Genomic DNA, 23,885 nt, shown 5'->3' on the forward strand with positions numbered 1-23,885 from the left:
GAACACGTGTTTAAGGAATACAATGAATTGGATTAAATGGGTTTTTCTTTATCCATAGAAAAAGCGTAAGTTATTTATTTCAATAGGAATTGCACTCTATGATCCTTGTGGATCACAGGACATTCTGTGATTCTGTGATTGCCCGGTCCATACCGCTCCCCAGCTGGGGGGCAGCACAGCCTGCAGATCCAGGGAGCCCCGGCTAAGCCTTGCTTAAAACAAACAAACAAAAAACAAAACAAACTCAAAACAAACAAACAAACAAACAGTTTTACATGAAGTGGCTCATGGTCTTCTTTTTTAAATATTGGCCTTTTGCCAATGGCAGGGCACCACCTTGCAGGGAAAGCAGAATTTCCTGGTCCCTGGGCCGCCACGTTCACCCCAGCAGCGTTCCCGCTGGCAGAGCTCTCCTCAGAGCAACCAACCCCACACGGCCCACGACCACTAAGCAGCGGCTACAGCCCGCAGGCGGGCCACGGCTCCAGGACCCACCCGACAGGAGGAGCCAGCGGTCGGGAAACAGCCACAAGGCCGGGACCGCCACCGCCCCCCAACCCAAGCACAGAGTTCGGCGAGCTGCGCCTGCGCCTGACCCCGCGGCCAATAGGAGCTCTAGAATCAGAATAAGAAGCGCTCCTGGCCGCGTACTCGGATGGGCTGCGGCGCCTGTGCGAGACCCAGTCAGAGGTGGGGTAGAGGCGGAGGGGGCGAGTCGGTGCGCAATTTGAATTGGCGTGGGGCGGGGTGGGAGTGTCTGACGGCGGTGGAAGTCGGGTTGGGGTCGAGGTGAGCAAACGCGCACGGCTGGGTGCGTGTGCGGAGCGGCCGCTGTCATTCCCGCAGCGCTGCGGAGGAGCCCAGCCCGTGCGCCATGTCCCTGGAGGAGTCCCTGCGTCGGAGCAACGCCCGCTTCATGGCCACCATCAACAGCATCTTGGAGAGGGTGAGGGCCGCGCGCGACGCCGCGGACGTTGGATGGCGGGAGCCGTTGGCAGCGGCTTTTTGTTTCCGTCGCCGTCCTGAGGCGGGCTTGGCGGGGACGCTCTGTCAGCGGCGCGACCTTCAGGCTGCTGCCGCCCGGCCTCGCCCCTGCCTGTCTGAGGAGCGCCGTGCGCTTTTATGGTCCCTTTTGCCGAAATGGTGTGCGGCGGGGCCTGGCCGCCCTTGTGCGTCCGTCTGTCCGCCTCTGGCAGGCTGCCGGGCAGCGCGGCCCTCCCTGCCTGCCTCTCCTGGCGCGGTGGCCGGGCTCTCCACTCCGATCCTCCCTGGCCACCTCTTAAGTCCTGCTCTGTTAGTGCCGACACGTTCATTTTTCTTTCCGTGTGCTGATTTGCAGTAACTGGCACTGAACTCTCTTTGTCAATTAGTTACTTCTGGTGTCACAAGCTCCCGTTTTTCCTGGCTGCTGAAAGCAGCAGTCACCCGGGGCCTCACGCAGCTTCGCAGTTTGTGCTGAACTTTGGCGTGAGTAACACTTGCATCAGGGATTGCCAGTTTTTTTTTTTGAACTTAGAAGTCCGAGTTGTCTTTGTAGTGCCCTTAATCCATTTTAGCTAGCATTAGATGAGGTATTTTCAAAAAAATTACAGACAGAAGTGAAACTCCCTCCACAAATCCTCCTTACTTCAGAGCTATTTTCTGCTAAAGATGTGAGAACCATACACCTCCATCCAGAGATGCACGTATTTATTCAGGGATGTCAGCTTTGCAGTTCAGATAAATGTTTTGTGTTAATGTCTAGGTGCTAGCATAAGGCTATATATATATATATATTTATATATAAGGCCATATTTACATACAAAGCACCTATTACCATATCAATAAACATTCTTTGGAACCACTCTGACAGCAGAGGTAAGAACAGGAGTTAGCCTGTTAGTACCTCAGCAATGGTTTCCAACAACTTAAAAAAAAGCCACAAGACTCTGTTTCTAGAATGTTTTCCTCATCTCGCATTAGACTGGATGACATTTTCATATGTCATGACCTGTAGGTCTCTGGTAAGTGGCTGCTTCCAGTTACGACAGAGGGAGTTTAGAAGCTCTGTACTTAAGTAACTTAACCGTTTTTGAGAACTCGCTGAAGCCTCGTTTTGTCAGCAACTGGCTTATGCCTTGAGATTGAACAACTCATACATATGCTTAAAATATGTGTGTTTTTTCTAGGAATTAAAGTTTTGAGATTGCTAACTTCAGCCAATAGAGCAGCATGTGGATAATTTCATGTTTTGGTCAAAACAAAATTGTGTAAAAACAATACTTAAAATGCATGTTAAAAACATCACTGCAAGCATTTATTCTAATCTTTAATGGTCCTTTTTATTTAGTATAATCATCCTTTTGAAGATGATTTACTTATCTCCATGGAAACTCTCACTTACAGTACGCCTGACGGTAAGAACTTCGTAAAGCTTCAATATTTACGTGCTGTGTATTTATACTTAGTCAAGCATGCAACTGGTGGAAGTTATATAACATTTGATGGCAGAAGATGCTGAATTTTGTACACTTTGGTGTGGCCTTTCATATGTAAACTTTGAGGCATGCATGTAATACCTGGAGATTTTCTTTATATGCACCATTTTGGTCTATTGCGTGCTCTGTTTTAGACAACAGAAAAGAGTTATTAGCAAAGTTCAGGGTAACAATGGTTAATATTTAGATGACTTGTAAGAAGAAGAATCAAAGTGAAGAAGACTGAGAGGAAAACAAAGGAATGACACCGTCCTGTGTAACCTCATCTAGGTGTTCCTGCTCCGGCAGGGAGATTGGACTAGATGATCTTTTGAGGTTCTTTCCAATCCCTAATATTCTGTGATTCTGTAAATGGAGGTATTGGCAGGAAGTTGATACACATGAATGGACTGTGTAATTTCCTTTCCGCTTAGTGTTCTGAAAGCTGCTCTGATAAGTTTCTCTTATGTCAAATGCCAGGGGGAACTGGGTGGATAGTCTCTTTAACTTTTCATTGAATGTTTCAGTGGTTAGCATAAATCTGTACCACATCGTGCTATGTCATATTTTTCCAGTGTTTCATTATAAACGTTGATCCGTTATAGAGTTGACAAGGCTTATGGAGAGTTTATTGGGGGAAAAAAAAACCCTGTTGTTCTAAAATACTTTGCTTGGGGTTTTAGTAGGACTTATGACTTAGCGTCTTGGTGGCTTTACAGGGAAATGAAATGTTCTACCAGTTTTTATTATCACTGAAGTGATAATTATGTTTCCTAAGTCACTTTATCAATTCTTGTAAAGTATAACTTAGCACACCTACACGTGATGTGCTACCACAGTACCAAGCCTTATCTAATCATTGCACCAAATATGATTTACCTTTTAAAGGCTTTTATAGACTGGGAAACTTGCATTTCATAGCATTTTGTATACGTTGTCCATCAAGAGAAGGAGAGGGTGGCATACAGCAGCACTGTAATTCACAACCATTGATGTGTAAAGGCTGGCTTATACTTTCGGTTTACTAACCTCTATTCAGTATGGAATTAATACGGATCTCAGTCCTGTCAAGCCTTAACTATGGCTTTAACTAACGTCAGAAACCATGTAGTCAGCATGCATTCAATAAAATTATAAGCGTAAAATATTTTGCTTTTTTTTCCCCTCTTCATGGCATGTGCGGCTGTAATGCTCCTTGGATTTTAGCTTAGTGTTGTTAGACTTAGCATGTGATTTTTTTTGTTGTTTTGTTTTGCCTGACTTCTCAATTAACTTAGAATTACAATTTTCTCTTGGCTTGTTTACCCATGAGGTTTTGATTCTACAATTTTTTTGGAGGGTGTTCAGATTTGATAATGTGTTGTTACTATGTAATATGTTCTTCCTAAATGTCTGTTTGTTAGAATGATACTGGGTATATATAGTGCTGTAAGAAAAGCTGTGTTTATACTGATCTCTCTTGTTATTTCTAGGACCAAAATCATGGGAGGATGTGTCAACCGAGGACCTTAGAAAATGGCAGGAGGAAGTATTTGAGGTAGCTATTAATGTAGCTATAAACTTCTATGCAGTTTGTAGTAATGTTTCTTTTTCCTTCATATATAATATCTATAGGAATAAATTCAAATCTCGCTGTGCCATATCATATTTGCAAGAGGTATTAATCCATTAATTCAACATCTGCCTTAAAACAGGGGTTTAGGATAAATTGGTTAAGACTGTCAGATGAGACAGACTAAAATAGATGACCATTTACCAGTGGTAAGCACCACTAGTAAACCTGGAAAAAATAAATGTTTGTTTTTTTTTACGTCCTGGCTGATGGGAATGTGTACTTTTGGATCTCATCAGAACATTGTCATTGAAGTTAACAAGTATTGAATCAATTTATCTTGGTTCAGGTAATCAGCTCTTCAATTCCAGATGTTTTACTGGTTTCATCATTAGATTTTTTGTTTTTTTTCCCTGCAAAATAATGCTACAGTAATTAAAGTATCTTTGCAGTCTCAGCACTTGCTGTCTTTGCCAGACTAAAGCCATTACTGTTGTGTGATCTGTATTTTTTTTATTCTGAGTACTTACATTGAACAAGCAGTTACTTCTTTTACTATTTCCTGAACTCCCTCATAAGAACTCAACAGTGAATTTATTCTAAATCTCAGTGTTTCTGCCGTAACTGCCAAAAGTCACCTTGTTGCTACGTTCCTAATATCTGCCTAAAAAGCTAAGTTATGTGGTGTGCCTTGGGAGTTAACACAGAAGCTGTTTGGGACCCCACAGAGTGAGGGGACAAGGGGTAAAATTCAGTCTTGGGAAACAAGAGAGTATCTAATGGAGAGAGCAAAGGGGCTGTATTTCCCTTTCCTTTTCCGCTCCTGGGTAATACCTTGTGCATCATCTACTAATCCTTGCTGCACAACTTTACAGACTAAATACATTAAGGACTGTAAGAGGAATTATCTGTCTTAGCCTGGGCCAAGGTAGCTAAAGCTTACATTCTTGTAGCGATTTTAACAGCAATAGTATGACAAGAAGTAAGTGATCAGGTAACTTTTAACATGTATAGTATTTGTGGCTTTTCTGATCAGGCCGTGGGAAACCTGATGGAAACGGAATTATTATTTAGGAAGTGCCTAGTTGTGAGATGTACCAAAGTAAACAAAGGCATCCATTAATTACTATTCTAATATTCTTCTGATGTTTCTTTTTTTCCTGTTTCTAATTGCAGTGTAGCAGAGGAAGTGAAAGGAATGCAGGTAAAGTGTTTAAGAAAATAAGTGCCATAGATTATCTTATCCAAAGAGTCTTGACTTAATAGAAGACATCCTGGTTTTATGCCAAACTCTCTAGGATACTCACTGTTTTTTGTGGGGGGAACCACACAAAACCAATAATGTTCATAATTAAAAGCTTCAGTAAATACATTATAATTGATATTGGTGTCATCACAAGTTGTTTAAAATAATAGCTTGTTGTTGTATATGTCAGTTTCAGCAGATGTTCATTGAATCTGAAAATTCCAGCCCTAAGTTACATGGATGTTCAGGTGGAGAGATTTGGAAGTTGCTAACTTTTTGAAATAATTAGATAAGCAGGCATATCAAAAAATGAGTGTTAAAAGAATCTCATTAAGTTGCATGATGAACTATCAAAAATTTAGCAGATTATTCTGTATACTGAATGAATCAGGCTGCCTGCAGGAAAAGGTTCATTAGAGACCAAGTATCACGATGAAAGTCAAATCAAGACTGCACAGCTAAGTGTAATTCTGATACTACTTAGGGTGATGTATGCCATATGAAGATTTTCTCATTGTTCTGAAAAGGTCCTGTATGTTCCAATAAAATACAAGTTTTTACTGGAATAAATGATTGGGGGGGAAAGCTGATGTGTAGTACAGCACAGATATGTTGGGCTTTATATTCTTAAGGCTTTGCAGTCTTTTTTTTCTTTGGTGTTGCTTATTTCATGACATTCATCTAAGAAACCCTTAGCTGAACATCTGAGGACAAAACACAATCTAGTGTCTCTGTCTCTCTATAATCCTACCAAAAAGGTTTTCCACACAGGCTTCAGGTATACTTTGAATCAGCATATAATTAAAACGTTGAGCTGGGAAGGGTCTGATATAAAAAGATTCAGGTGGTCCAGGCCTTTGCCTCCAGCTTTTAGAAAATATATGCCGAAGGGTCTGAAAACTACAGAAAATGACTGGTCACAATCTGTGCTACAAGTCGTAAAGTAAGCATCCAGCAGTGAACCCTTTGTTTAGTGACAGTCTTGAGTAGGGTAAACATAGCTGCTTAGCACATGTACTATTTTTATTATTTAAGTCACATGCATTCAGTCATGCTGTATTTGACTAGAACATTGTTCTGTCACTTATCTGCTCTTTGTATCAGTCCTATATAAGTTCTCCATTTGCAAAATGTCAATGTTAAATATTTTTCCAAGTAAGAGTATATACAAATGATCAATTAATGAGTTCGGGTATAATATTGGTCTGTGTCTTATCAAATTGAAATAGAATTATTTTGTTCCTCCTGTGCATGCTAAGAAATGTCAAAGCAAGATAACAGTGATTTTGAGGATGGACATTCAACGGGACATCAGGTATGGGCACTGCATTCCGTCTACTGTTACAAACCCTCTTTAGGAAAAGTATGTACTCAAAAGTTGAGAAAATAATCATGAACAGGTGATCCTGTACTATACCTACAGATTTTTAAAGGCCTGCTCATTGCTAAATTGAATCACTTTGTTCTCCTTAAGTAAGAACTTCTGAAAAAAAAAAAAAAAAAAAAAAATGATGTCTTAAAGTATTTTGCTGCAGTTCTACTGCAGCTCTTCAAATTTTTAGATACCTTATTAAACAATTGTTTTGTAGTTCCCCGCATGTAGTTGCATTATTTTAGGAAACATGTGTCTTTACTTGCTAGGTGCGCAGAATCATAGAATCATTTTGGTTGGAAAAGGCCCTCGAGATCATTGTGTCCAACCATTAACCTAACTCTGTCACTAAACCATGTCCTTAAGAAGTTCATCTACACATCTTTTGAATGCTTCCGGGAATGGTGACTCCACCACTTCCCTGGGCAGCCTGACAACCCTTTCTGTGAAGAATTTTTTCCTAATATCCAACCTAAACCTCCCCTGGGACAACTTGAGGCCATTTCCTCTTGTCCTATCACTTGTTACCTGGGAGAAGAGACCAACACACTCCATGCAACAGCCTCCTTTCAGGGTTGTAGAGAGCGATAAGGTCTCCCCTCAGCCTCCTTTTCTCCAGGCTAAACAGCCCCAGTTCCCTCAGCCGCTCCTCATCAGACTTGTGCTCCAGACCCCTCGCCAGCTTCGTCACCCTCCTCTGCACTCTCTCCAGCACCCCCATGTTTTTCTTGTAGTGAGGGGCCCAAAACTGAGCACAGTATTCAAGGTGGGGCCTCACCAGTGCTGAATACAACAGACTGGTTAATATAGCTTATGCTACCAGGTCTTAAAATTCCTTTAATGTTCTTTTAAGGAATCTCCTGAGACCTCTGGTGTGAATACATCTGATACAGGTGGGTGTTTTCATTTACTTTTTAGATATTTTTTTTTGCTTTTTGAAACTTGTATTACTCATGATCTGGTATATATTAGGTGCTTCACACGCATAGCTGTCACCAAGGCAGATGATTGCTTCCTTCTTGAGGGAAAACAGAAAATAGCAATCATCTGAAATTTGTCCTCCTGTCATTTGAGAGTGTAATTTCAAATATGTATTTGAATGATAAAATAATTTCTGCTAAGTTAGAAAATGTAACCTTGTGTTTTCTCAACCCTGTAACCTTGTGTTTTCTTAACCCGTGTAGTGAAATACAGGAAACGAATTTCAGAGGCGTCTGTAGCTTAGCTTCTTTAAGTGTCCTTTGTGTCTTTTGCACTCATGGGATAAATGAGGGATGCAGTTCATACTCTGGTAGCTTCATAGCAGTGTGCAATAATATGATTATCCCCTCCTCCTCCTCCTCCTCCTCCTCTTGTAAATGTTCTATGAAGAGACTGGAGAGGATTTATTTTTGTGTGTGTGTGTTTGGGTTTTTTTAATATACAAAAGGTTAGCAATAGGACATGCCAACTCTTAAGAAAAAAGAGTATTTCTAGCTGCTTTAGCTAAAATTTTAGTTTTAGCAGGTTTTTTCCATCTTTAGTATTCATTCAGAGACACTTCGTAGTGAAGGCAGTGTTTCTTCCAGGTTTTATACAGTACTTTTGTTCTGAAAGTATGCAAAGCCTATCAACAGCAGGTACAAATAAACCAAACAGCTCTCACCTGTACATGAAAGTATTGGTCTTCCCTTAATTGGGAAAATTATTAGGTCTACCTCCTTTGGTTTCACAGGAAGTAGCACAGCAAATTATAGTGATATCTGAACAATTCCCTGTATCTATTAGGGTAGTATCACAGAATAATTAATTTGGAGAGAAAGGGGAAAGTTCAATCTGCGTTGTATATTTATCTAAGTGTATTCAAGTTCAGAAGATTGTATCCAAGTCAAAACTTAATGTTTACAGTTACCTCCCTACTAATATGTTCAACTCTTCTGTAAGATATCTCTTTTAGGTAATGATATCTCTTTTAGATGACATTGTATTGAGTGCATTTCCAGTGAAATAACTTCCTGTATTATTGGTCAAATTTTTCAGAGAGAAAGGTGGAAGTTTTCATTTTTCCTCTCTCTCCTGCACTTGAGCAACAAAGGTGTTCCTGAATTTCCAGATTTGTGTGCCAGATTTGTGCCCAGTTCTACTGGATAAAGACTACTGAATGGCAGAAAGCGAGTATTAGCTGTTAGAGCAGCAATTGGAGGCTGAAACTTTTCCAGATGATAACATTAACATTTTCACTGCTTCCTCCACTATTGATGCTTGGTAACTGGTTTCCTGTGGATAAAGTGCTAACTTTTTTTTCTTTTAGTCATGTGGGAAGAAACTTTGATAATCTGACAAGTATGGGTTTCAGTTCTAATAAAACAATTCTGCTGGGGTCAGGTAAACTGTCAAAGACGACCCTCCGTTTGCTCAACATTTTCACCAGATGATGTGAAATTGTGTTGTTTCCCACAAAGATACAGTTTCTTTCATATGTGTCTTTATTTTAGCTCTATGGCAGCAGGTGTCCACAAAGCTTTAGGTGACGACTGCAGTGACAGGGGACAAAAATGGAAGATGGGATAAGTTGGAATATATTTTCATTCGCTTTTTAATAATTTAGGGATAGTGTCAAGAGGCAGCGGTGTCGTAGGTATCATAACCAGATCTTTCACTCTTTTTTTCCATTTTCAGGGGTATTCTCCTTTCCCCTTTCCCTCCCTGTGATGAACACGATCATGGGACAACGATATAACAGCCAGGGAATTTCAGAAATGAGAACTTAGAATGCAGCTACTTGTTTTCTGATCATGAAAGACTAAGGCTTTAGCTAGTGATGAATTGGAAGGCCTGATACACCTAGCAAAGAAATGCTTTATTGTGTTTCATTCACAAACATACCACATAGAATACCTAAAAATTAAGTTGGAAGATTTGGATTTGCTTTTCAATATTATTAAGTGTGTCTTATTTCTTGCCTTGGCAGTTCTAAGGCAGTCTTGACAAGAAGCAACTAGGAAAAGGAAGCATAGTAGAAGGTCCTCACTGTCTTTGTTGGGAAATTTAGGAATGTAGTAGGAAATAAGTGGGAATGATACCTTAATTAATAGTGAATCTTGCCGTTCAGTACTTAGAAAATATTTCCCATCTGAAATTGTTAGCGTAAATCTTGAAGAACTGGTTGCAAACAAGTTATCTCCACTCTTTGTTCCACTCATGCCACTTAGGACTCTGTAAGCCATGCTTTTAAATTTGACTTGAAATGGAAAGGTAATACAGATAAACAGTTTTAGTGTAGAAAAGAGTTTTCTAAAATGAAACCTGTTAGCAAATGAGTCATACAGGGTGTGTTTAAAAACATTTCTGGTTTGGTTTTGAGTTCAACTAGGTTTTATTTAGTATTTATTTTCAAATTGTAGGTGAAGAAAGTGATACCGATACAGTTTCAGTAAGAAGAAAACTTCGAGACGTTCACTTACAGGTAAAAATATCTGATGTCTAACGCAACGGAATAATTTTATGTTCAATAGACGTGATTGAATTATTTGAATAGCTTACATATGCCTGTGGTGTTGATGCAGTCAGCAGAAGACTCCATGTAGCCTGCATATTAATGCGTTTTTTCAGCAAGTGTAACAAGAGAGAGGTTCAATAAATAATGTCATGAAGGCCAATATGAAGTAATATTTTGTCTTGGTATTATTAGTATACCAGAGAAAGCAATGTAGTGTATTGCATAGAACAGGCAACTCTGAGAAAGGCTGCGATAGGTATGGAAAAAGAATAACCAGATGAATCACAAAATGAGAAAACTTATAAAAATATGGTCATTCACCTGAGAGCCTAACATAAGCAGGTAACATGGTGTTTTGTTTTAAAAAAATAATTCTGAGATAATGGCTACCATAACAGAAGCAGACTGGAATATCCTGCTGTTGTTTCCCAAACTAGACTATGGGCTACCCAGAGTAGTTACACTGATGCGGAGAAGTACAACACACATTGTGTGTGTGCAGCCATACTAATCCTGTGTTCTGCTTGCTCAAATACCAATTATGAAAACTGAATTTACTGTCCTTGCTTGTTCAGGATAGTGCTAGGCATTGTCATGTCCCTGACAACAACTAATACAAACCACTTCAGAAAGCAAGAGTTTCACTAATGGAAAACATTTGCCGTTTATCACCAAATGCTTTTAGATTTTACATAGAGGTGAATTACAGAGTAGGCCTTAATTTGTATATGAACTCAGGGAATATTAATAATATATACATAAAGATTTGCAGCTGTAATTACCAGTGATTTGTAACCTAACACTAGGACTCTTTTTTTTTTTTTCTTTGTTGTTAGGGGTTTTGGGGGTTTGTATTTATCAGTAGGTCTTCTGAGGCAGTGTGTGCTTTTTGCTGCATCAAGAAACCAGCTATTTATCTCTTTTTTTTTTAATATGTCTTCACATAAGGTTCCCTCTTGGGCTATTTTTAGCATAAAATGTCTTCATTAAAAATAAGTTCATGCAGGTTGGGTATCCTCATCTGAATAACAGTAGTTTGAAACAAATCTAAGTAATGTTGTTTGGGTTTGTCAGTGTCAGGATCTTCTGTGTTTTGAATTTAACTTTTTTGTTTTTTCTCCTCCCCCACTAAGAATCTGCATGTACGTGATGGGAAAATACAAGAGAAAGTAAAAGTGGATGTGATAGTTCAAGACAATGTTAGAAAAATTCCCGGATGGATTATGGTAACATATTTCACCTGTTCTAAGTTATTAGCTAAGTAGAATAAAGTAAGAGCTCTCTAACTGTGCAGCACCATGAATTCTAATACAACTTCTCTGCTGTTCTATCATTGTTCCTCTCTTGCTTGCTAATTACATAAATATCACAGCATCTCAGGTCTCTGACAGCAATGATTTGTAAGAAACAGTGCAGACTATATCCATTTTTTTTTTTCTTTTTTTTCTACTTTGTTCTTTGAACCCTGAGGTGTGAGTTGATCCTCACTTCACTTTTCTGAAAAGCCTAAATTTGAAGGTTGTAGAGAAAAAGAGAGTTTTAGCTTTATTTTGGGTTTGGGGATAAGGGAGATTAGGGGCACGAAGGATTCTGTTACATGGTATGGCTTCTGTTTCCTACTCAAGTTGCCAGGGATGTATAAATTATCCAGGTGTATATATACATATATGTATATATCTCCATGTATGGATTCTCATATTTGGGAAAGGGATTAAACTATGACACATAATGTAGAATTTGCAAAAATAAATAGCCTTTCCAAGATTAAACTGCTAACTCTTAAAAATTGTTACTGAAGTCTGACTAGACATTTTCTTCCTTGTCTGAAACTTACGAAGGCCCTTAGGACCATAACTATACAGGACCTATTATAGTAAGGAGAGAGTAGGAGAAGTCACACATAAGGTTTGGTTGTTACTTCTAATGTGCAAAAAATTGAGGATATTAGATTGTGTCTTCTGTTTGTTTTTCAGAGAGAATGTCAAGGTTCGTCCAAAGGTCTGCATTTAGCTTCACCAGTGCAAGAACTGATTGGTACAGCTAAATCTTTTGGAGGTTGGTCAAATATTTTAGTTACAAAACATGTTTCTATTAAAATTTATTAGAAATATTTAATGTATTGAAAACACAGAGGCACTGTTTATCCAACAGTAAAGTTCAACGGACTGGATTCTTGAAGAGAAGACAGACATGATTTTGCTTATGGCAAAATGTGTTTGAAAAAATAGAAAATAAATAACTTGTATACATAAAAGCAGCTTTTCTTAAATAGCCCCAGGAAAAAAGAAAATGCATAGTTACAAAATTCAGAAGCATTACGCTCCATTAAATGAAAGCGTAGTTTTTTGTTTCTGGAATGTCATGAATGGCTTTGGGTTGGCTGGTAACTGGTACTCAAAGTGGTACTTTACTAGTAAACTTCCTTTTTTCAGAAGTTCTCCAGACTTGATGCAAACCTAAAATAGAAGTTTGGTGTAAATACTTCAAGCCTAACAACTACAAAAAGCATTATGTTAATCATGCTTTATGGCAAGCAAAGCTGCGCTGGTACTAGCCAACTACAATGCTTTAAAGTAATATAAAAATAGAGTAACAAAACCTGTTGGATAAGGCTGTTCCTTCTGATCAGAAATCACGAAGAGCAAAGCAGTCTTCCTCTACAATGAAAACATTTTAGATCTCTGTCTATCTATCTATCAAGCTATTTTAAGATGGGGGGAGGGGCTCCAACACATCTCTTTTTTTCTGTCTTCTGTAGTCTGTGAAATCAATATGGTTAGGAAAAACCTTTTATTTTTTTCTTCCTAATAGATTGTATGTTAATAATCCATTTAGCCTGGCAAAAAAGCTTAATGAAATATGCTATTACAGTAAGGCTTGTTTCTAAGTCATATACATTAGTGGAAGTGCCCTAATAGATTTGGGGCTTTTTTAATTCTTCTTCTTGTTTTGTTTTGTCATTAATTTGGTTGGGGTTTTTTAATAGGCAACCAAGCTGCTGTTTGCAGAAGGAAAGTAGAATTGTCAAATGAATGTTCTTCATCCAGACCTCCACAGTTAGGATTTTCTGATGTTCCCATATCAACAAAGACAATCACCATACCCAGGCATCAGACTTCCCCAGAACTGAATAAAACTTGGTGTGATAGTATCTTGGAAGAATACCAGTCTGCAGATGAGGAATGCTCCTGGAGCAATGTAACTCTTGCAGACTTGTATCCAGGGATGTTAGAGTTACTTGCAAGGCTCATGACAAAGCAGACTTGGAGAAAAGAGTCAAAATACATGTTTGGACAATTAAGGCACAGAAGACACCCTTCTGGAAGACCAAAGCTCAATGTCACCTTAGTCAAAATAAGAGGGTTCAGACCTCCTAAACTGAAGCGAGCACAGCCTAGCATATGCAGCAGTAGACATGAAGACATCCAGAATCAAACTTTTGGAAATGAGAATAGAGAACTTCGTGATGACAAGAGGTCCATTAATAATTTGTCTGGTGTGGTACCTTATTCTTACATTGATACAAATGAAATCAAAATGGACTGCTTTGACTCAAGTTTAGTTCCTAGAAAAGGCCCAAAAGTCTTCAAACGGACTGTTTTTCCTGATGTTATAACTACAATGGGAGAGACGTTTCTAGTTGAAGATGAGTTACAGACTACTGTCTCAATTAATCCAAAATGCAAAGAAAGTGAAAAATGTGCTTACCAGTGTCCTTCAGAATACTGTTTTGTAACGTCTGCTGCCAGTTCAGGGTCAACAGGTCTTCATCCGGTAAAAGAGAGTAAAACTCAAAAAAATTACTTTTCTTGTGGTGATACCTCAGAGTTGTATTCATCTACTTGCAGTTCCTATGGCAATAGTCATGCTTTTACACCTGTTGCAAACTGTTCTCTTGCAAGAGCATCAAATACTTTACTCATAAATCCTGAAAAAATAACTTCTGGAAGACAAATTGCTTTCGAGCACAAGCACTTATTTTCCTTGTTGTCTACAAAGCAGAGTCCTTCAAAGATGCCCCAGAAATACAATGATGCATTTGAAAAGCTCTCCTACAAGCTGTGTCCCCAAGAAATCCAAAAGCCTTTGACATTGACAAGATCTCTTGCAAATTCACAGAACCTTGAAGATAAAGGAAGATTAGTGAAGAGTAATTTAAGTCATTCTGTGAGGTCCCATACACCGTGTGATAGAGAATTTGACAGGATCTATGAGCAATTGTGTAGTGGGGGTGTTCCAAAACTTCCTGGGTTTCAGAGAGCTTCAAATTTGAAGAAGTATGAAGGAGTACAGATGTCTGAAACAGTAAATGCTCTGGTTAACTCGCCTGTTCAAACTTTATCTGTATCTCCCAGAGTTAAAAGACTGGGGAATTTCCAAAACGATCCTCTTTGTTCACCAGTAAAGCGACTGAGAGGTATACCGGAACGTTATCTATCTTCAACAAAATGTGAACAGATTGCTCACAGAAGAAACGCTGAACTTCAGACCGACGGCATGAGGTTTTTGAACCCATACATTGTCAGTAACCCCAGCATTTTTGACAGTCACAACTGCCAGAGTGAGGTAGTTAAAGGACCTTGTAAAACAATAATATTGTGCAGTCTTTGATATTTGGAAAAGGGCTTAAAAATAGATTAGAGCTGGAAGCATTTTAAGCAAGTGGCAGCTTACTACTTGTGCTATTTGGTCAGTAGAGTTGTTTTACATCTTTGGGGTTTGGGGGATTTTAATTTGCTTAAATATAAGTCGTATCAGGTCTCCTGGATCATGTGAGGAAGTTCACTATATTTAATAACCTTGAAAGTGGTTATACAGTGCTCAATAATAGATTGTGTTTTAATGGACTGTGTCACTGGTTTAAATCATCTCAGACAGTGAGCCTGTTAATTAAGGTGGTGTCCTTCTGAAATGATAACACTTTGTAGGTGAACGAATTGAGGCGAACCAATTAAACTTTACCGGGTTCCACTGAAATCATTAGACTTGTTGATTTAAATATTAAATCCAGCCCTTATTTCCAGGTTCCCAGTCATTTCTTCTGAGGCAAGCTGTGACATAATACATGAGTTTTTCCATCAATGTAATCTGTTAATGCTTTATTCTCAGGGCTCTGGATTTCATGCTGCGTCAGATAAAACTTTTCTTGGTGTTCCTGGTACTTCCTTGCAAGGTTAGTTTCAGAGACTTTATGAATTACTGCTTTAGCAATCACAAGCACTTCTTCAAGGGTAGATCTACAAATCTCAATAGACCGCTGTCTAGGTGACAGCTCTTCTTCCTCAGTAACAGTTGGGTATGTTCAAGTGTTCCTTTAAGGAATCTATACAGAAAAGGGTTTTCTGAATCACATGTAAACAGCAATTTAAGAAGCTTTTCTTTAGGTTAACTGGGACTTTTCCTACTAAAGTGTTGCTTATACCCATTGGTTTTCTCCCTTCCTTTTTTCTATTTTATTTAAAATTTGCTGTTGCTTTTACTTTACATATCTACCTGTTCAGCAGGAAATGCATACTTTATTAATCCTACACTTGAGTAACCACATGCTTTTGTTTGGATTCTTCATCTTTACAAAAACTTGCAATTGAGTTGTTGCATGCTACTGTCACTTGCTTAGGTGAATTAGATTGTTAGCCTGGATAAAAAGGCTTTTGCTAATTCAGGACAGTAGAATTTTAGAATTTTCAAAATACACCACCAAAACTAGCTTAGTTTAAGATTCAAAAATGCTAATATTCTGATTTTCTTTTTAAAATCTAATTTTGGTTTAAAGCATGTCTGTAACATGACATGAACTTTTGTTCCTACTAAGTAAAATGTTTGTTTTATTTTTATGAACCTTGTCATCAAGATAACAACTAACATGTAAAGGAAAATACTGAAGAAGATGCCTTGAAATATTGTCAACTGGTATACAAGAAGAAAATAGCAGAAGAAATGTACTTCTTTGCATGTTTCTTGCCTTGTTGCGTTTTCATTGATGGTTAATTGTAAATCATTTGTTTATTTGAGGTGGACATCTGTTTATTTTGCCTTCCTCAAATTTTAACTAATACTTTATGTATTATGTTTTTTTTTTCTGGTATCAGCAGTTCCTTCTACGTTTTTCTAATGGCATAAGCATTTTTGCAGAAATATAGCTTATACTTAAGTACAGTGTGCAAAATGTATTGGAAATTAAGTTTTGCCAGCACCTTTTGCATTAGAATATTTTTGTAAGGAAACTTGCTCATTGAAGTATGCCAGTGAAGTATTACACATGTCTTAACAGGCTAACATTTTAACAACATACAGTAGTGTCCATGCTACTCAGCATTGTTCTTATCCTTTTCATACTACTGTTTTCTACCACCAGAATCTGGGATTGCAGGTACCAACTCTGGTTGGCCTAGTGCAGTGAAGAATTACAGCAGTCCCAGAAATGCACAGTACTGTCGCAAAAGGTAAGTTCTTCCTCAAAAAGAAAATCCAAAAGAAATTCTTGGTGCTTTACATCTATATTAAAGGTGTGGAGGCTGTTGCTTACATGTGTCCTTCTAGAATGAAAATCAGATCGGATGCTTGGGAAAGCCCAAGCTAATCAGACCTGCAGACTCAAACACTGGGAGGTAAGTGTCTGGACAAAACTAGCCAGACTTCAGCATGGCTGGCCAGTGAATGTAAGGTAGTAAGATGGCTTGACTGAATAGCTACTCTAGTCCTTCTTTCTGTTCCTTGTAGACGCATTTATTATTTTAGATATAACTCAGATGGACTGTCAGCTGACAAGCTTCCTTGGGCCTGTAGTGTGTCGTTCTTGTATATGGTTCCAAGGAGTGAAGCTCTTGTTTAATGGCTACAGAGCCCTCAGAAGTTTTATGCTTAAGCCACGTGGCAAAATGCTGCATTTGTAATGAATGGTGGTGGAAAGAAACCAGTATTGTCTTCCTGTCTCAAACTTGATAGCCTTTCTGGAGAAGGTGATTATGAGAGATGTATTTCAGAAAAAGAAATGTTCATAACTAAAACTTTTCTTGAGCTCTGTGTGACTGCTGTTGTACAGCTATAGTGCTATACTGAATTGTCAGATGTAAACCAAAATGGTTCAAAATATGCCATTTCTTAAGTAATATGCAAGGAAATAATTACATTCTCACTTGTATCTTTCCCTTTTAGCTATTGGTGAATACATTCCGAGCTTACATCGGGAAGTTTAAGAGATACTTATATAATTTAGGTTAAGAGAGTAGCATTACGGAGACATTAAAATGACATAGGATGAAAAGTTTTCTCTCTAGCTGAGAGCACATAGGAATGTGGACAAGGAGTCCTGCTGCTGTTTACAGTCAAGATGTTCAGATATCTTGCTTTGATGATTTGTTTCAATTTCATTCTGTTCATCAGAGTTTTGGCAGGCATAGTATTTTTGTGTAATTTACTTTGTCATCTTAACAATTCTTTTCTATAGGGTATCCAGAAAATTAAGCTACGCTGTGGGTAAAGATGACAAATCCCAGCAATCGCTTGGGTGACTTCCTGGTTGAAACCCACCAAGGAGCATTCATGGACTGCTACAGAAAAAACTTTGCTTTATAAAGTTTGGGTTTGTTTTGTTTTTTCTTTCTTCTTCCAAGAATCAGGGATGTATTTTATGTATGTGTCATGCAGTTAGTCCTGTTTTATGCTTACCTGTAATGTAAGTCTTCAGGACTGGTTCATCCCTTCTGACAGGGCGCTTAGTCCTTTGGCTTCATCAGGTATTGCAGGGAATCAGGGTTCTGTTCTATGGCAAAGTTTAAATTTTGTAGTTAGTAGTGTTTGTTCTAACAGTGTGATCAGTATTTTCTTGTTAACTGCTAATAAGCTTTGATTCTTAACATATTAGTCTTAAGATGAGAATCAAGCTCTTTTTGCTGGATTCCTGCCTGTTTGTGCTTTATAAGGGTATTGACACTACATGAAAAATTCTAAACTGGGATGGATGATTGAAATGCAGTATTAGGCGCTATGACTTGTTATATGCCTGCTATGTTAAATTTTCTACATAGCTCACAGAGTAGATTGTTCAATAAAACTTTATATGTTTGAGTGAATTTGACAGTTATATTCTGTGTTCTGACAAAATATATGTTCTAAATAAAAACCCGTTCTCAACAATTATCTGCTTTCAACATTTTATTTCAGGTATGTGAATGCTCATGAGGAGTTAGTATCCCTACAGCAAATACATCAGAGTGATGTGGCTGGGTCTCACACGTTTTCATTGCTGCATTGTTTGCCAGATAAACAGTGCCTCTGTGTTTTCAATAAATTAAATATTTCTAATGAATTTTAATAGAAACATGTTTTGTAACTAAAATATTTGACCAACCTACATAAGATTAAGCTGTACCAATCAGTTCTTGCACTGGTGAAGCTAAATGCAGACCTTTGGACGAGCCTTGACATTCTCTCTGAAAAACAAACAGAAGACACAATTTTTTGCACTTGTTTTCCTCAATTTTTTGCACATTAGAAGTAACAACCAAACCTTATGTGTGACTTCTCCTACTCTCTCCTTACTATAATAGGTCCTGTATAGTTATGGTCCTAAGGGCCTTCGTAAGTTTCAGACAAGGAAGAAAATGTCTAGTCAGACTTCAGTAACAATTTTTAAGAGTTAGCAGTTTAATGTTGGTAAGGCGATATATTTTTGCAACTTCTACATTATGTGTCATAGTTTAATCCCTTTCCCAAATATGAGAATCCATACATGGAGATATATCCACATATGTATATATACACCTGGATAATTTATACATCCCTGGCAACTTGAGTAGGAAGCAGAAGCCGTACCATTTAACATAATCCTTCGTGCCCCTAATCTCCCTTATCCCCAAACCCAAAATAAAGCTTTAACTGTCTTTTTTCTAACATTGTCTTGAACTATCACATCCACTTTTACTTTCTCTTGTATTTTCCCATCACGTACATACAGATTCTTAGTGGGGGAGGAGAAAAAACAAAGAAGTTAAATTCACAACACAGAAGATACTGACACTGACAAACCCAAACAACATTACTTAGATTTGTTTCAAACTACTGTTATTCAGATGAGGATACCCAACCTGCATGAACTTATTTTTAATGAAGACCTTTTATGCTAAAAATAGCCCAAGAGGGAACCTTATGTGAAGACATATTAAAAAAAAAAAAAAAGAGATAAATAGCTAGTTTCTTGATGCAGCAAAAAGCACACACTGCCTCAGAAGACCTACTGATAAATACAAACCCCAAAAACCCCAAACAACAAAGAAAAAAAAAAAAAAAGAGTACTAGTGTTAGGTTACAAATCACTGGTAATTACAGCTGCAAATCTTTATGTATATATTATTAATATTCCCTGAGTTCATATACAAATTAAGGCCTACTCTGTAATTCACCTCTATGTAAAATCTAAAAGCATTTGGTGATAAACGGCAAATGTTTTCCATTAGTGAAACTCTTGCTTTCTGAAGTGGTTTGTATTAGTTGCTGTCAGAGACATGACAATGCCTAGCACTATGCTGAACAAGCAAGGACAGTAAATTCAGTTTTCGTAATTGGTATTTGAGCAAGCAAAACACAGGATTAGTATGGCTGCACACACACAATGTGTGTTGTACTTTTCCGCATCAGTGTAACTACACTGGGTAGCCCATAGTCTAGTTTGGGAAACAACAGCAGGATATTCCAGTCTGCTTTTGTTATGGTAGCCATTATCTCAGATTTATTTATTTATTTATTTAAAACAAAACACCATGTTACCTGTTTATGTTAGGCTCTCAGGTGAATGACCATATTTTTATAAGTTTTCTCATTTTGTGATTCATGTGGTTATTCTTTTTCCATACCTATCGTAGCCTTTCTCAGAGTTGCCTGTTCTATGCAATACATTGTATTGCTTTCTCTGGTATACTAATAATACCAAGACAAAATATTACTTCATATTGGCCTTCATGACATTATTTATTGAACCTCTCTCTTGTTATACTTGCTGAAAATACGCATTAATATGCAGGCTGCATGGAGTCTTCTGCTGACTGCATCAACACCACAGGCATATGTAAGCTATTCAAATAATTTAATCACGTCTATTGAACATAAAATTATTCCGTTGCGTTAGACATCAGAAATTTTTACCTGTAAGTGAATGTCTTGAAATTTTCTTCTTACTGAAACTGTATCGGTATCACTTTCTTCACCTACAATTTGAAAATAAATACTAAATAAAACCTAGTTGAACTCAAAACCAAACCAGAAATGTTTTTAAACACACCCTGTATGACTCATTTGCTAACAGGTTTCATTTTAGAAAACTCTTTTCTACACTAAAACTGTTTATCTGTATTACCTTTCCATTTCAAGTCAAATTTAAAAGCATGGCTTACAGAGTCCTAAGTGGCATGAGTGGAACAAAGAGTGGAGATAACTTGTTTGCAACCAGTTCTTCAAGATTTACACTAACAATTTCAGATGGGAAATGTTTTCTAAGTACTGAACGGCAAGATTCACTATTAATTAAGGTATCGTTCCCACTTATTTCCTACTACATTCCTAAATTTCCCAACAAAGACAGTGAGGACCTTCTACTATGCTTCCTTTTCCTAGTTGCTTCTTGTCAAGACTGCCTTAGAACTGCCAAGGCAAGAAATAAGACAGACTTAATAATATTAAAAAGCAAATCCAAATCTTCCAACTTAATTTTTAGGTATTCTATGTGGTATGTTTGTGAATGAAACACAATAAAGCATTTCTTTGCTAGGTGTATCAGACCTTCCAATTCATCACTAGCTAAAGCCTTAGTCTTTCATGATCAGAAAACATGTAGCTGCATTCTAAGTTCTCATTTCTGAAATTCCCTGGCTGTTATATCGTTGTCCCATGATCGTGTTCATCACAGGGAGGGAAAGGGGAAAGGAGAATACCCCTGAAAATGGAAAAAAAGAGTGAAAGATCTGGTTATGATACCTACGACATCGCTGCCTCTTGACACTATCCCTAAATTATTAAAAAGCGAATGAAAATATATTCCAACTTATCCCATCTTCCATTTTTGTCCCCTGTCACTGCAGTCGTCACCTAAAGCTTTGTGGACACCTGCTGCCATAGAGCTAAAATAAAGACACATATGAAAGAAACTGTATCTTTGTGGGAAACAACACAATTTCACATCATCTGGTGAAAATGTTGAGCAAATGGAGGGTCGTCTTTGACAGTTTACCTGACCCCAGCAGAATTGTTTTATTAGAACTGAAACCCATACTTGTCAGATTATCAAAGTTTCTTCCCACATGACTAAAAGAAAAAAAAGTTAGCACTTTATCCACAGGAAAACAGTTAACAAGCATCAATAGTGGAGGAAGCAGTGAAAATGTTAATGTTATCATCTGGAAAAGTTTCAGCCTCCAATTGCTGCTCTAACAGCTGATACTCGCTTTCTGCCATTCAGTATTCTTTATCCAGTAGAACTGGGCACAAATCTGGCACACTGCTCCCTAAACGGTCAGAAATTACTAGACTGCTATAGAAATGAGAGGTTCTTGTATAAAGGTAACTCAAGTGTCCAAGAATGGTTGACTCCATCATGTCAATTACAAGTTCTTAGAAATAGGTTGTATCATACAACAAGTTGATCTGCATACAAACTGAATATCCTTCTAGGTGTGAAACATCACAAAAGTGTAATTTTAAATATGTTTTCAATGTATTGTCAATCATACTTCAAATCACTAGAACGTTATTAGCAGAGGATCACGGCACGGCACAAAACAGAAAAAAAAATCAAGTATCTTCTCCAGGGATCCCTGAAGTGTTTTTAAGGGCCAAAAGGGAAATTCAGGAACACCTTTGTTGCTCAAGTGCAGGAGAGAGAGGAAAAATGAAAACTTCCACCTTTCTCTCTGAAAAATTTGACCAATAATACAGGAAGTTATTTCACTGGAAATGCACTCAATACAATGTTATCTAAAGGATATATCACTACCTAGAAGAGATATCTTACAGAAGAGTTGAACATATTAGTAGGGAGGTAACTGTAATTATTAAGTTTTGACTTGGATACAATCTTCTGAACTTGAATACACTTAGATAAATATACAACGCAGATTGAACTTTCCCCTTTCTCTCCAAATTAATTATTCTGTGATACTACCCTAATAGATACAGGGAATTGTTCAGATATCACTATAATTTGCTGTGCTACTTCCTGTGAAACCAAAGGAGGTAGACCTAATAATTTTCCCAATTAAGGGAAGACCAATACTTTCATGTACAGGTGAGAGCTGTTTGGTTTATTTGTACCTGCTGTTGATAGGCTTTGCATACTTTCAGAACAAAAGTACTGTATAAAACCTGGAAGAAACACTGCCTTCACTACGAAGTGTCTCTGAATGAATACTAAAGATGGAAAAAACCTGCTAAAACTAAAATTTTAGCTAAAGCAGCTAGAAATACTCTTTTTTCTTAAGAGTTGGCATGTCCTATTGCTAACCTTTTGTATATTAAAAAAACCCAAACACACACACACAAAAATAAATCCTCTCCAGTCTCTTCATAGAACATTTACAAGAGGAGGAGGAGGAGGAGGAGGAGGAGTGGATAATCATATTATCGCACACTGCTATGAACTGCATCACTCATTTATCCCATGAGTGCAAAAGACACAAAGGACACTTAAAGAAGCTAAGCTACAGACGCCTCTGAAATTCGTTTCCTGTATTTCACTACACGGGTTGAGAAAACACAAGGTTACATTTTCTAACTTTGCAGAAATTATTTTATCATTCAAATACATATTTGAAATTACACTCTCAAATGACAGGAGGACAAATTTCAGATGATTGCTATTTTCTGTTTTCCCTCAAGAAGGAAGCAATCATCTGCCTTGGTGACAGCTATGCGTGTGAAGCACCTAATATATACCAGAGTATGAGTATACCAGATCATGAGTAATAAAAGTTTCAAAAAGCAAAAAAAAATATCTAAAAAGTAAATGAAAACACCCACCTGTATCAGATGTATTCACACCAGAGGTCTCAGGAGATTCCTTAAAAGAACATTAAAGGAATTTTAAGACCTGGTAGCATAAGCTATATTAACCAGTCTGTTGTATTCAGCGCTGGTGAGGCCCCACCTTGAATACTGTGCTCAGTTTTGGGCCCCTCACTACAAGAAAAACATTGAGGTGCTGGAGAGAGTGCAGAGGAGGGTGACGAAGCTGGCGAGGGGTCTGGAGCACAAGTCTGATGAGGAGCGGCTGAGGGAACTGGGGCTGTTTAGCCTGGAGAAAAGGAGGCTGAGGGGAGACCTTATCGCTCTCTACAACCCTGAAAGGAGGCTGTTGCATGGAGTGTGTTGGTCTCTTCTCACAGGTAACAAGTGATAGGACAAGAGGAAATGGCCTCAAGTTGTCCCAGGGGAGGTTTAGGTTGGATATTAGGAAAAAATTCTTCACAGAAAGGGTTGTCAGGCTGCCCAGGGAAGTGGTGGAGTCACCATTCCCGGAAGCATTCAAAAGATGTGTAGATGAACTTCTTAAGGACATGGTTTAGTGACAGAGTTAGGTTAATGGTTGGACACAATGATCTCGAGGGCCTTTTCCAACCAAAATGATTCTATGATTCTGCGCACCTAGCAAGTAAAGACACATGTTTCCTAAAATAATGCAACTACATGCGGGGAACTACAAAACAATTGTTTAATAAGGTATCTAAAAATTTGAAGAGCTGCAGTGGAACTGCAGCAAAATACTTTAAGACCTCATTTTTATTTTTTTTTTTTTT

At 38.0% G+C, this 23,885-nt stretch overlaps 1 protein-coding gene across 1 annotated transcript; it reads left to right on the forward strand.

Annotated features, from left to right (window-relative positions):
• Positions 1-527: 527 nt before the first annotated feature.
• LOC135577518 (uncharacterized) lies at positions 528-18,240 on the forward strand. Its single transcript, XM_065047655.1, has 14 exons — positions 528-690; positions 847-946; positions 2,330-2,396; positions 3,929-3,993; positions 5,185-5,212; positions 6,514-6,569; positions 7,480-7,519; positions 10,010-10,071; positions 11,238-11,330; positions 12,078-12,159; positions 13,091-14,670; positions 15,214-15,277; positions 16,460-16,547; positions 17,552-18,240. The coding sequence occupies exons 1-14, from the start codon at positions 656-658 to the stop codon at positions 17,613-17,615; spliced, it is 2,424 nt and encodes an 807-aa protein (XP_064903727.1). The 5' UTR covers positions 528-655; the 3' UTR covers positions 17,616-18,240.
• The last annotated feature ends 5,645 nt before the right edge of the window (positions 18,241-23,885 follow it).

Source organism: Columba livia (genome assembly GCF_036013475.1).
Source record: "Columba livia isolate bColLiv1 breed racing homer chromosome W unlocalized genomic scaffold, bColLiv1.pat.W.v2 SUPER_W_unloc_5, whole genome shotgun sequence".
In the NCBI taxonomy this organism is placed as follows: domain Eukaryota; kingdom Metazoa; phylum Chordata; class Aves; order Columbiformes; family Columbidae; genus Columba; species Columba livia.